The 15,352-nt window shown below is 33.9% G+C and overlaps 1 protein-coding gene across 1 annotated transcript in view; it reads right to left on the reverse strand.

Annotated features, from left to right (window-relative positions):
• Positions 1-847: 847 nt before the first annotated feature.
• LOC138703074 (WD repeat-containing protein 26) overlaps positions 848-15,352 on the reverse strand; it is an 80,471-nt gene continuing 65,966 nt past the window's right edge. The window contains exons 10-12 of the mRNA XM_069830632.1: positions 12,707-12,915; positions 11,270-11,458; positions 848-6,297 (exon numbers count right to left, since the gene is read on the reverse strand). Coding sequence (XP_069686733.1) covers positions 6,224-6,297; positions 11,270-11,458; positions 12,707-12,915 — 472 coding nt within the window. The 3' untranslated portion in view covers positions 848-6,223. The remainder of the gene's footprint in view (positions 6,298-11,269; positions 11,459-12,706; positions 12,916-15,352) is intronic.

Raw genomic sequence — 15,352 nt, forward strand, 5'->3', positions numbered from 1 at the left:
TCCGAATCTGTTTCAGTATTCTTGTAATTATGGTTAGTGTTGATAATATGGTCTGCATACTTCCATTTTTTATGTAATTGATGTATGGCTTTTAATGTGTTCATTGTATCTTGTTTCAAATGAGCTGCCTGTTTGTCCTATGTAAAAGTTGGGGCAATTATTGCATTTAATTTTGTATACGGTACTCCTGTTAGGTTATATTTATTTGTTTCTCTTCAATGAATTCTGTAATGTGTTTTGTGTTTTATATGCCATATTATTACACTTTCTCTAAATGTTGACGCAAATTTACTTTTTTCTATTGGCTTGTAGCTATTCGCACCTCTGCCTACTTTTTGGCAATTATGATGAAGAATCCTGTTCTGAAGTTGAGGTAGCCATTAGGTAGAATATGATAGAATGATATGAGTATGGAAGTAGGCAAGATGGATGAAGATGAAGGTGACAGCAAAATGAGCCTGGGGTCCAGTGCCGAAAGTTACCCAGCATTTGCTCTTAATGGGTTGAGGGAAACCTCAGGCAACTTTTCCCAACAAGGATTCGATCCTAGGTCCATTAGTTTCGCAGTCAGGCATGCTGACCACTACTCCAAAGCAGTGGACTTATCGTAATGAACTTATTTTCTTTTTGTAGACATCAGCACACCACTGACAGAGAATAAAACTCTGGCTGCATGGTGAATTTAAGGTGTATCACTCTTTTAATATTGTCATACTGTGATGATTTTGGAAGTTTCATCATATTTTATATAAACGGTAGCCTTGAAAATAAGTAAGGCCATCAAGAATGTTCAGAAGAGAATTGTGTTTCTTTTGGGAAAGAATGAATATTAATTACAACTGAAACCTTAAAAGGGACATAAATTCTTTATTTACTTGATGTGAACTTCGTTCACTTAATAAAAATAATAAAATTCACAGTACAAAAGTAACTTTCTAAAGTTTAGTTATACATTTTTAATTCAACCATATCTTTCATTAGAGGAAATAAACAGATTTATTAATTAAAACATATTTAATAATTTTTCATCAAGTGATAACCAAAGGCTACACCAATGTCACTGAAAACTCACATGTGAAGTTTCCATCCCAGAAGCAGAACATACAACACATTCAACTCTGGTTTCTCAAGTTTGCCTCAATACATTGCCAATTATCATCATGGTCTTGATAAAAAAAAACAAGGAAGGAATCTTAAAGCTACTTCAAACACTGGTGACTTAATTTCTCACACATAAAACATTACTTATCCCGTGACTGAGCACTATTCTCTTTGCTTAAATGAAGCACTACTCTGCATTCATAAATTGTTTGTACAGCTGATTGTTTGAAAAGTTAGAAATTGAACATACTGGATACAAGAGAGAGTACAGCTATGGATTGAGTTCAACTGAAGATCTACGTGACAGTTCTTGACATACCTGTTTAACAAACTCCTGACAATCCATTCTAATTTTGACACAACTTAATACCACAGACTTTTTATATAAAGAATATAATTTAATATAAAGTTTGAAATTAACTTTAATTTATTAGTAACTATGCTAAATTAAAATTTACACACAATTGTCAACTATACAAGATTATCATTACTTTAGCCTTCACCTGTGCCCCAACAAATTATTGCATGATGGTAATCAATACACTGTGAGATCACATTTGGCTTTACAAATACAATAGCGTATTTTCTTGGTGCTTACTAAATGCATGCTAACATAAATTTCTCGGTAAATGTGTAATTTTGATTAGAAGCTATAAAACTCCAGAAGTAATCCAAATAAAAAAATAACCGTTACCAAACTATATGCAATGTTACTTGTAAGCATGCTATTGAAAAATTCAAAGAAACTTGGCACAACTGGAAATTTTTAATGACACATCTGTACAGCATTGGTCTTGATATCAATAGAAGATCACATGTCTACATGGGATGAATTTCTTTTAACTGTAATTCTTTCAATATCACTACAGCTTTTACAGCTGCAACAGGCAGAGAGTAGATGACTCCACTGCAAGGCAATTCACCAATTGGATAATGGATCATCAATCTCCAAATGAATCTGGTACACAGATCACTGAATGAAGTTTGATTTTTCTAACAGCCATAACAACTGAGTAAGAAATCATCTCATGAATATTTAAGGCAACATTATCTCTTATCAACAAAGGAAAATGGAGAACCTGAAGAATTTATCAATAATGAAATATGTACAGTCATGTGAAAACATTTACATCAGCATGTAGATGCAGGATGCTCATTTAAAGGCTTGGGTGAATTATTATATCACTAGGACCCTATATGCTGAACAAAGACATATTCATAATTTTTGCCACAATCACAATGAAACATGAAGAAATGCAATAACCACACAAGTTGAAAATGTGTGTGACACACTCAACTAACTTACGATGCACAGAATGTTCCAAATATGGAAGTTTCATCTACCTCACTCACAAGGGTGGAAAAATTTGGAGCTTTTATTATATATGAAATTCAAGTTCTGAAATGCAATTTTATAATATAAAGAATAGAACTTTCATATTTTCTTTATAATAGTGCTGTACCATGTGACATCAGTACTATGTCACTTAAAATATATTACACTTTGTTTATTAAGGAACTTTGGTCACACCTTTTAGAATGAAGGTGTAGTCAATACTTCAATAATTATTTTTTCTAACATACATAAAAAGAAAAAGAAAATGCTTGTATATTGTTATTGTCAAATATAGTGATGGTCATCTTTATAGACAAAACAACTCAATATGACACAAATGAAATAATCTGACAGGAGAGATAAGGGACATATTTCACAAATTATTCCAAAAAAGCGATTTTACCACTTAAAATACTGGTTCACGTAATTTTAAATAAAACAAGAATAATATTGTAGATTCTTTAGCAATATCCTTAATAATTAAATCTCTCACAGGCACCACAATTTTTTAAACATTTTTCCACCCCTGATAATTTGTCATGCACCTATCTTATTTGCACCAAAATAGAATGCAATTTTGCACTTCACAACATGCTCATAGTTATGTATCCAACAAAGTCAACTAGATTGCACATACCAGAATGAGTGGCATAATTCAGATGCTGAAATTCTAGATTTCTTTTGTGTTCTTAACTGTGTTATGATATGAGCTTCACATTCTGCCAGACAACTTCAATTATATATACATCTTCACACATGTAATTCAGCTCCTGTAAAATATCTTTGTTTTATTGATGTTCTAAGAGTTGCTAAGCCTTGATGTACAGTTTGTGAAGACATGAATCCTACTCATTATAAATAAGAGATTCATGACAAATTATAGGAATATGATTTTAGTGTACTATCTTTCTTTTTTCATTAATGATAATACATTTTTTAAAAAACATAATGTTAACAACATTCAACTACCAACAAAATTATTGCTGTATAATATATACATATTATTTTAAGAATACATACCTATCATTTTCTCTCCTCCCCTTTATTAACCTTACTGTAGTCTTCCTAGTTGTAAAGGGCAATGACATGAAGCCAAGTACCTTGTTTAGAAAACCTACAATTTTATTTGAATTTTATACTTGGAAAAGTTCAGACTAGACGTTACTTCTGATTAAATACTGTATCGACAGGTTTTTCTGAAAGAAAAAAAAATGTGCTTATCTAGTATTTAGACTGGGGAGGAGACAGTGATCTGGTACACTGCTGAGTTTAATTCTATATGTAATATAATGATAATTATAAAATGCACAAGAAAACTACTCATCACAGCTTATGTTAACATACTGTTACAAATTAAAAAAAAAAAAAACGCTTTTACAATTTATTTTTAAATTTACTAATGCTCAAGAATCAGATTTATTATACATATATGGAAAAGGAAAAGTGACTATGGCTGAGTGAGGGAAACAAGTTTTACTACGGGCCACAATTTAATTGTGCTCGTACACAATAAATAAATAAATAAATAACATATTTCAAAAGGAAATCACAAAAAAAAAAAATAAATTTATTAGTATAACTTCTCAACAGGTCAAAGATGAAGAGAATCACAGGTTGTAAGCAATTTTGTTACATTAAAATCTAATCTTTATATATTGCACCTCATGTATTACAAAAATAAACACACTCCTTAAATTTAATTATTATTTTATTATTCTAATTCCACATTCTCAACTTGAATTTAAACTTGTACTGCAACTTATTTTTCAACAGACATACGCATATGCTTTTTACTCCAAAAAACTGTTACCGAGTATGCATATTAACGTTATTTCATCTTTCTTGTATCTTTATCATTACAAAGATGGTCTTCCGCAATATTTATATTAAAGCAGATTGATCGAATTTAAAGCTGAATAAAAATATACACTACAAAATATATAAATGTCTAAAGAGACATATAGATAAGGTGATATACATATGAAGAAACGGACAATGTACTTCGCACTACATTAGCAGTTCATTCTTTCTACATTTGTATGGAAATATGCAGGATCAATGATGACTAATTTTTCTGTATACAGGTGGGAAAAAGGCACATACTCCATACCGTAAGTTGAAAATAACATTATGACGTTATTTACTGAACAAATATACATTTGAGGGCGAACATAATTACAGGATTATATATTATGCCGTTAATTTAATGTATAATAGAGAAAAATTTCAGTGAATAACAGTTTAATTGTACTTTGAAGGAAGATGCCTCAGAAATCAGAAATATTTCTGATACAAAAATAACGATTATTAATTTATTACTACAATTTAATATAAGAATTAAATTCCAGAGTACCTTTTTTAATTTTTTGTGAAATTACTTGCAAGAATTCTATTCATTTGTAAAATTCTAATAGCAAAGGATTTGATATCAGTCACTAGACTAATCTCGTAATTTGTCACGATTTGTAAATTTTTGCAAAACCTGATCATAATGATTAGCTTACATATTTTAACTGGACTTGAAGTAAAACTCTAGACTTATTGACATGCTCATTAAGGTTACAGTTCCTTTCTTTATTATATCCTAAATGGAATAAATCTTGAGAGTACTTGGCTGGATGTCTACCCTCTTCAAAGAATTGTAATTTTTGTGGTGTGCACCTTTCTCACATCCTATTAGGAGTCATTCAGAATTTGCAGCACTGACTTACACCACTCTTAAATGCCGGTGTTTCAGGCACTCTATTGCAGTCATAGAAGGAAACTTTAGGAAACGTCCCGATAAAAAAGAAAAACTATAGTTATATTACAAAGACACTGATTTATACCATACTTATACAGTATATATACTATCTACGTTCCCATCAAATTGAGTTTTGCACGCAAGAATATCTAGTTCTTTGAGAATATTAGATTTACATCCCTACTTACTTGGTGTTCATTCCAAAACAATAGTAAACGAGAATTCATTACTTGTTAATTAAATATTAAGCAAATCTGACTTGAAAGACTACAACACTTACCAATTCTTAACGGATCTCTTTGAAACAGCCTTCATGATAAAGTTGTTTATAACACAGGATCATCGACTTAAGAGGATAACCTCTGTGAATATCACGGCACAATGCAACACACAGGACTTCCACAGCTAAAGCTTAAACCTTCAAATACAAACAATCTTCTACCACAAAAGTTCTCATCAGCAGAAGTAAGAGCCACTCAACATACAATTATTACTTGACATGCAATGGGATTAGCAGATTATGTCTACTGTAAATTCTGGTGGTGATATGATTTGTCATTGTGGTCTCAACTTGATATAGTATCCTCTTCTCAAATCTGACTCCGGAAGTGTAAATGCACCACCAATCTCGGCATCATCCGTAATAAAACTCATAAAATACAGATCCTTAAACCAAATAAACTCTTAAGGCAAGATATTATTGAAATTAAGGTACAGAAGGTATGCTTTCCAACCATATTCCTTCAGCTTTCCTCTAGTTTCATTAATATTTACTATTTTGGATTCTGGTCATCCATTACGTGTTCATTTATTAATTGGGTACTCCATGTATATTATATATACTGTACTTCTCCACTACAAACTTATGACAAAATCCTGCTCACAGGAAATGTCTGGTATTATGTTGTTGTGGCAGTTAACATGTCGACAAGACTGTACATAGAGCATCTGTCCAACATTTGTGTAAGCCACAGTGAGCCAGAGAGTAAGAAATGGGAGTGTGGAGAAGGGATAGGGGAGGGATTACCGAAAGACTGCAACTACTATGATCCCATGTCATGCCATACACTTCCATTGGACGACGACGATGATGATGAAGGCGCATCTCCTACATAACCTATAACAAGAATGAACAAAAAAATATCTTAATGTCCAATAACAATTATTTACTTAGGTCCGGTTTCTTCAACTTTTGTTAAAATGCACCTAACATAGCGTTAGTTAACTGTAAGTTAAAAGTATGAATTGCTGTTAAAAATTTTGCGTTTCTTCAACTTTACATTTCACATTGCAAAAGTAACTACCAAATATTTTCACTCGGTAAAAAAGAAAGAGAATTCAATATCCAATACAATGGCCAACACCTTCCTAGAACTTATGAATCCAAATATCTTGGAGTTATTTTCGATAGTAAGTTAACATGGAGCAACCATTTGAAATATATTTCTGAAAAAGCTAGTAAAAGATTCTCCCTTCTAAAAAGACTAGCAGGAAAGAAATGGGGATGCTCTAGGAATACTTTGAACACTGCATAAAAAATGTTTATACAGCCAGTGCTGACATACTGCGGAGAAATTTTAATTACTTCACCTTTCATAAACGACATAGAATATGTTCAAAACCAAGCTCTCAGACTCATTACTGGTGGAATCAAAACAACGCCAATAGATTCTATGAGATTCCTCACTAATATTAACAGCATCAAAATGACAATAGAAGAAAAAGCACTGATTCAATATGAAAAACTTATCAGATTACCAGGTAACAATTGGCATTCATACAGTCCTCTTTGTAGATTGAAAACTCAAAAAAGTTTCATATCCATTGTTTTAGAATTAAAACAGAAAATCAATATCCCGAATTTAAAAGAAAACTTACAAATTAAACCAAACCCTTTAACTCTATTAAATATAGAAAATATTCTAAATTTAACAGAAGAAATACTGAAATCAGAAGTAAACAATGAAATGCTGAAACAATTGTCTTTAGAGACAATTAATATTAGGTACCCTCCACAAAACTGGCTTCATTTATACACCGACGGATCCTTGATCTCCAGAGAACAAGGTGCCGGTGCAGGTGTTACGTGCTGTCTCTTCTCACTTTATGGATCTCTTGGATATGGAACAACAAGTTTTGATGGCGAAATCATTGCAATAAATGAATGTCTCAGGAATCTTCTATGCCACATCAATAAATTTAGGAATGCAGTTATATTGTCAGACTCAAAAGCAGCTATTCTACCAATCGTCTCTAAACACACACCTTCATCTCAAACAGCAGAAATAACTAAAATGCTCTCTCAATTATTACCACTCAATAAAAGAATTGTATTCCAATGGATACCATCCCATTGTGGAATCCTGGGAAACGAGAATGCGGATGCATTAGCAAAGAAGGGCAGCACTGCTACTTACAGACCTGTTACTAAATCTACGTATTACTCTGTGAAGAGACTTATTAAATCTACATACTTAGACTTCAACAAACAAAATTTGATAACTCAATCCCAAGGGAAAAAATGGAACTCTCTGCATCAAAATCCACAGTTAATTCCCGATTTACCACGAAAATCGTCTGTAGCTGCATTTAGATTGGCAACAGGCCATGATTGTTTGGCCAAACACCTGCATAGAATTGGAATATATCAGTCCCCTAACTGCCCATTGTGCAACTCAAACCAAGAAATGGATTCGGAACACCTCAAAATCTGTGCTGCAGTGGCTAGTGATGATAATATCTTTGAAAAATATTGGAGTGCAAGAGGTCAAATGACTTTATTGTCAAACGCCTGGCATTAGAAAACAACAACAACAACAACATTTCACATTTTAACATTCTGTTTGTTAACTCTCTGTTAGGATCAGAGATTGTAGAGTTTAACCATAACCTATAACCAAGTATAGGCTCAATTCTGTTTTCTGAACTCTGACAATTGCGATTCTCGCTTGTTTCCGTTGTTTGATTCAAAGAGGATAGAAGTCTTTCTATTCTCTCAGGTTTGATTTCTCTTTTTTCCATCGTCTGCATCACAGTAGCATGGAGCGGTATATTGGTATTGTTGTTGTGAAATGGAAAACACTGCAACAAAAAGAAATCGTGGAACAATTTCTCTTCGTTTGCGAGAAGCCTTCTGCTGGAAATTATTTCGCAGTATGAACCGATTAATGAGAATAAACAAACAAACGGATCTACGTTGAAAGCGAAAAATGAGGCATGGCAGAAAATAGCCTTGTATGAACTTCTGTTCTGTCAAATCACAGAAATCATCTTCTCTGTTTATGTATTCATGGACAGCATTTTCTATATAATCAAGATATAAAAGTTCAGCATCTAATGCACCAGCCATATTGGATATTTCTATGCTAACAGAGAGTTAAATGATTTAACTGCATGAAATTGGGCAGTTAAATTAACATAGGTTTTAACAGCCTGTTAGTACTAACAGTAGTTGAAGAAATGCTTCAGCTGTTAAGTTTACAGTTAAAATGAAATAACACACTGTTATAATTTAACAAAGGTTGAAGAAACCGGGCCTAAGTATTAATATACAGTGAGTCGCAACAAACGTTGCCACTGTTTGTCAGCTGACCAGTGGCAGGTCCTTCCAGCTACCACCACTGCTTGCATCCATGAATTCATGGAACTTCACTGGATTAAAACTTAGTATTCAATCATTCATAATGTTCTGTCCAGTGACAGGTCTTTCACTGCAAACCCAGCATTCTCCAATCTTTACTATTTTCTACCTTCCTCTTTGTCTCCTCATATGATTCATATATCGTAATGTCTATCATCTGATATCTTCTTCTGCCCTGAACTCTCCTCCCGTTCACCATTCCTTCCAGTACATCCTTCAGTAGGCAGTTTCTTCTCAGACAGTGACCCAACCAATTCCTTTTCCTCTTCCTGATCAGTTTCAGCATCATTCTTTCTCCATCCACTCTTTCCAACACAGTTTCATTTCTAATCAAAGATTTCTCAATTTTCTCCTTTATCAATAGGTTTGTTCCAGCATCAATTCAGAACACATTCCGAACTTCTTTCTATGAATGCGCTAGTTGTGTATGGTGTCAGAATTAGTTTGGGATTTTACGTTGTTGGAAAGTTTCTTGAACTCCTCTTTCACGGCCTTCGGAGTTTCTTCTCATATTAAAATTATATTCATTTTACAAACTTAATTCTTCGTAAACCTATATCGCTATCACCTTCCAAATCACTTATGATGGACTATTTTTTTATTTTAACCTGCCTAGTCTCGAAGAATTTTAACCATAACTTCAGATTAAACCATCTGCGCATGTGTCAGCAGTTCAGAATTCTCAGTTCCTGCTATTAATCAAGAACCAATTTCACTCGTTCCAAACGAGTTCTAAAGCACATTGGAACAGGGAACTGGGAGTTCATTATCGGTTCAGAATCAGTTCCAGTCTTGTTGGAATGCATACTGAGCTACTGTGCATGAGCAGGCAGTTCAGAATTGAATTTGAACCATGCTGAAACAAATCTAATGTCTTTGGTGTCCCAGCACCCTTAGGGCAGAAGAAATACCTTACAGTGCCGCTTATCAAGTATTTAGATCCTAACAACTTAAATATGCCTCAACAGTAACTGCTGGAAAGAATAACACAAGTCAACTCCCTGTTTCACAATATTTTTTTATGCCTACTGTCATGGTTCAGCAACCGTCTAAAAGATAATCAAACAAGACATAACCTCAAGCATTCAACAATGTCATATGAACAACAGTGAACAATAAATGACTGCAGCTGAGAGAAGCATTACTGGTGCTGCTAAAACATTCTGAACACTTGCAGTATATTTCTTATGGCATATAATGAAAATATTGATATATTAATAAATTATTAGACAAAGAAAGAAATTCATAGGGACTCTTTTTTTTTTTCTGATTAGAGACCAATTTCACAACACTCAAGTCAGTTCACTGCAGTACACAATTTGAAAGTGTGTGTGTGTGTGTGTGTGTGTATCTAATGCTCTGGATTTAACAATGAAGTCATCATCCTTCTTGCTTCCCAATATTTTGATGGAAGGTCCACAAATGTCCTAAGAGTTTCACAATTAGCCAGGTGCTCCATCTCCATGTCCTCTTCTCTGATGCACAATAAGCGTTTAGGTGAATTCAGTACTCCAATACGATGGAGGTGTTTACTGAGGCAATCATCAATCAATCTAAACATGGCCACGGCAGATTTTCGAGGTAGATCAGGAATTAGTTTTGGATCTTTAAATGATTCTTTCCATTTTGAATTTTGACTTTTTGCCTGTTCGCTGTTACTTATTCTTTTTATGACTCGCTTTATTGATTCATATGGGAACTTGAAATTTGTTTTTAAGTTGATTTTAGTTCCCTTCTTTGCTAAAATATATGCTTTCTCATTACCGTTCAGTCCACAGTGGGCCAGGATCCATTGGAAGACCACTTTTTTATTTAGCATTTGAATTTGTTTTACCATGCAATGAATTTCTTTTACTTTTTCCATTTTAGAGAAAGTAGTTGAGCTGATGGACTGGATTGCAGCTTTGGAGTCAGACAGGATGACTATGTTTTCGCACTGGTTTAGCCAAACAAATACATTTTGAAGTGATGTATAAATGGCTTCAACTTCGCCATCAAAATTTGTTGTGTACGTGCCAACATTTTTATAAAGAGAAAAGTATTGACAAGTAGCTCCTGCTCCAGCTCCTTCATTTTGATCCATGAGAGATCCATCAGTGTAAATGTACAACCAGTCCTTTTGTGGATATTTTCTATGAATTGTTTGTAGGGCAATGGCTTTTGCTACTTCTGGATTTATATCTTTTTTTGTTGAAGACTTTATCAAGATCAAGGCAGAAGTCTACTTTGAAGTTATTAAGTGGATTATATCGAGACAGCAAGTTTTCCTTTTCACTTGGTATTTCTAGATTTTGTTTAAGCTTTTCTACCTCTTGTATGTATCCGTTTTGGGTCTTCAATGTAAATTTAGAATCTTTGTATTTACTTCATTTATCCCAATTTGGAAGCCTTCTTAATTATAATTTGAAAGTTACTTTCGTATAAACAAGATGAATGTGAAATTTCTTACCTGATTTAGGTTTTTGGTTTCGGTGTTTGTTGGCGGGACCCCATATTCTGATTGTACAGTCATCAGAAACAGAAGCCAGCATTTGGTGATATACTGGATTCCAGGCAACGCAGTTGACTGTGCGGGTGTGGCCAGTCAAAGTGGCAATTGGAAGCTCACGCTTGATGTGCCAAACATATACTTTGTTGTCTGTAATGAGAACAATATAAAACAATAATAAATCACATATCTAAAGAGTGTAAAATACATTTACTTGATGATAACTTAACATACATATTTCTAAAATCAGGTATTTGGAGTAATACAAGCTTGAGGAACTGACAACAGAAAAATCCACGTCTTAACTCGGTCAAATCTAACAGATTAAACTCGTTATCATACAACAGTTTTTCATATACATTAAAAAAAAAAAAACAGTTGAGTTATCAGGGAAACCCTACATCCCTGCATGGTAAGCAGCCTCCATTTTGGATTTTGAAAAAAATATAAATCAATTATTTTATACTATAAACATATTAAGTAGAAAAAAATACAGTGCAGTTACAAATTTTAATTTTTATAAACAATATAGTAAAAGAGAAAAATTATGGAATATTTCCAAAATTTTACTGCTGTAAGATGTATGTATGAACAGACAGAGAAACTCTTACGTAGCTTCTGAAAAGGTTAGTTATCCATGAAAAATATACCAGAATATGAACCAGCAAACCCATTATGAGTAGAATTCATATGCTAATCATATTCAATGATATTAAATAGTGAATTGCAATTAGTAAGAATGGCAGTAGCTGAAGACAATGATAATCAAACCTGTATTATATATTACACATTTGTCAACTCGTCTTATTCATAGTTTGTGTAACTGGACATTTATCTTGTAAATAATATGGTATCAAGTGATTTTAAATAAAAAGACACACACACATATAAACACACACCAGCACAAACGTATACATACACGCATTAAATTATTTTATGTGGAAGTAATGGAATAAATATTTACTTCATTTACATGAGAATATACTAATGATATATAATACTCAAACAAGTATAATATTTACCTGTGAAAAGCTTTATTAAATCTACATACTTAGACTTCAACAAACAAAATTTCATAACACAATCTCAAGGGAAAAACTGGAACTCTGCATCATAATCCACAGTTAATTCCCGATTTACCACAAAAATCGTCTGTAGCTGCATTTAGATTGGCAACAGGCCATGATTGTTTGGCCAAACACCTGCATAGAATTGGAATATATCAGTCCCCTAACTGCCCATTGTGCAACTCAAACCAAGAAATGGATTCGGAACACCTCAAAATCTGTGCTTCAGTGGCTGACCATGATAATATCTTTGAAAAATATTGGAGTGCAAGAGGTCAAATGACTTTATTGCCAAACGCCTGGCATTAGAAAACAACAACATAATATTTACCTTCACTTCCACTTGCTACAAAGTCCTGATTGACTCCACCGAAGCAGCTGTGGATTGTGAAGTGGCCCTGAGTGACTCCTTGGAACTTTCGTACCAGGCACCGATCTTGAAGGTCCCATAAGTGAACACCTTGCGTAGCCACATTGAGCAAAGCCAAGCGGTCTGCACGGTTTACTGAGAATGCCATTACTGGGTGGTCCTCTTGTAATCTGTATGGATATTAATTATTTTTCCTTATAGGTTCTCAATATAAAAGCCTCAATTTGTACTGGTACTTAACATAAAGCTAAAGAAAAAAGTATTTTTACATTAAATTAAGAACATATGCATATTTCTCCAATAGAACTTCTATAATATCTTTTACACGTAAGAAGTTACCCAATGGCAAATACTCTTCTTAAAAATTTCAAAACGGGAAATACACAATCTAAGCTTATGAAAGCCATAGTACTTTAAGAAATTAACAATAAACAATTATATCAGCTAGTGAAGAAATTTCATAGTGCCATACAATTCCACAAAAAATATATGGACAATGAACCATTACGAATTAATGTTTATCATTTTCTGAAAATAAATTCTGTATTCTTATTGATTTCAAATGTATACTACAATTATTACAAGGCTGCAAAAGGGTATCTGTCGGATACGGGGGGGAGAGCCATTAATCTTTCCCATTGAAGGCTTTAAGGAACCAACCTGGACAAATACCCAATGTCCCAACCCTACCTTCCCGTGGTGCAGCTGTTAGTAAGCGTAATTTTACGAGCTGAACTAAAGGGAGGGGCTACTCATCCATTAGCACTGGTCAGCTTGATGAGTTAATGACTGAATTTGGTATAATTTTCCTCTATCCAATACCTAATTCCCTCTTTACCCTTTCCTATCCAGTCCTCTGACTGAACTCTTACTTTCTTCGACCCCGACAGCATTAGAGCATTCGAGGCCTAGGGGTTCATTTCCTTTTCCTTCCTCCTCTTTCTACTTTTCTGTTCCTAGTGCTGACCTGCTATGGCACTAAAATCGTCCTCCAGTGGCTTAAGGAGGGAAAGCTGGTGATCAACAAGATCTCCCAGCTAGGTCCAATGGACCCGTCGACCAACGGCAGGTGTGGTCCTCCAGACATTCTGGGGATTGTGTGTGAATGAAATAGCCACCAAAACGTTAAAATATGGTGTTCACTTAAATTGGCTACAACTTGCCATTTTCACAGTACAGACCTGTTACTAAATCTACGTTTTGCTCTGTGAAAAGATTTATTAAATCTACATACTTAGACTTCAACAAACAAAATTTGATAACACAATGTCAGGGGAAAAAATGGAACTCTCTGCATCAAAATCCACAGTTAATTCCCGATTTACCACGAAAATCGTCTGTAGCTGCATTTAGATTGGCAACAGGCCATGACTGTTTGGCCAAACACCTGCATAGAATTGGAATATATCAGTCCCCTAACTGCCCATTGTGCAACTCAAACCAAGAAATGGATTCAGAACACCTCAAAATCTGTGCTTCAGTGGTTGGCCATGATAATATCTTTGAAAAATATTGGAGTGCAAAGGGTCAAATAACTTTATTGTCAAATGCCTGGCATTAGAAAACAACAACAATTATTACAAAATTATTTCCAAAACATTAAACATTTTACAAATATACAGATATTCAAATTTATAAAAGAACTATCAGTTCAAAATAATAAAGACCAAAACATTAACGACAATATGTAAAAGAATGGACAAAGTATCCGAACAAGCAACCATATTCCATCTAATTTCACAGTGCAAATTTATATTAAAAGGAAGTATTGCAATTCTAAACAATACCACAACATAAAAGTGAAAAGCTTACTTTCTGCATGGTACAGCTCATGCATTCTGTCAAGACACTCCCCCACTCTTCCTACAGAGCTGCGCACGAGATTGGACGAGTCTACTTACGAATTATAGGGGAATGGGTTAGTTTTTGCCTTGAACTCGGTAGACACATGTCCGACTTTTCCTTCTATTTTTACCCTCTCCACAGAAACGTTGGTCCTGTACTGCACATCGTGAGTGTCTTGACAAAATGCATGAGCTGTAAATACATCACCCTACAATGATATCCGACCATTGTAGAATACAAGGCAATGAAATAGTAAAAATTGATCAAACCTTTTTCTTAAACCACAATTCATAGATTCATTTGATAAAACAATCAATAAGATCCACAATCCAAAAGCTAAATAGATAGAAGACTTGTTAACGAGACAAACCAGAGAAACACTCAGAAGAATTCTGAAGCAACCCAAAAATGTTAAAATGTGTGAGAATCTATCTAGACACATAAAAACATTTTCTGCAAAGACTAGAATTGGAAACTTCGTCATAGAAGCATTGCCTATATTGCTTTAAGTTATCAAAGTCACCACTATATAAAAAAATGCTCAATAGAGAATCAAACAATAGAACATATCCTGACCAAATTCAAGAACACAGACCAGAGACCGCAAGAAAAATTGCAAAATCAGTCACTACAAAAAATTCTCATCAATCTACTATCTTGGGAAACAGCACACTTCATTTACAGTGGACATTGTGTAATCAGTATGCAGCTCGTACTAAGAAGTAAGACATATCAAGCTGTATTAATATAAGAGCACAAATC

Source organism: Periplaneta americana, chromosome 7 (assembly GCF_040183065.1).
Source record: "Periplaneta americana isolate PAMFEO1 chromosome 7, P.americana_PAMFEO1_priV1, whole genome shotgun sequence".
Taxonomy (NCBI): domain Eukaryota; kingdom Metazoa; phylum Arthropoda; class Insecta; order Blattodea; family Blattidae; genus Periplaneta; species Periplaneta americana.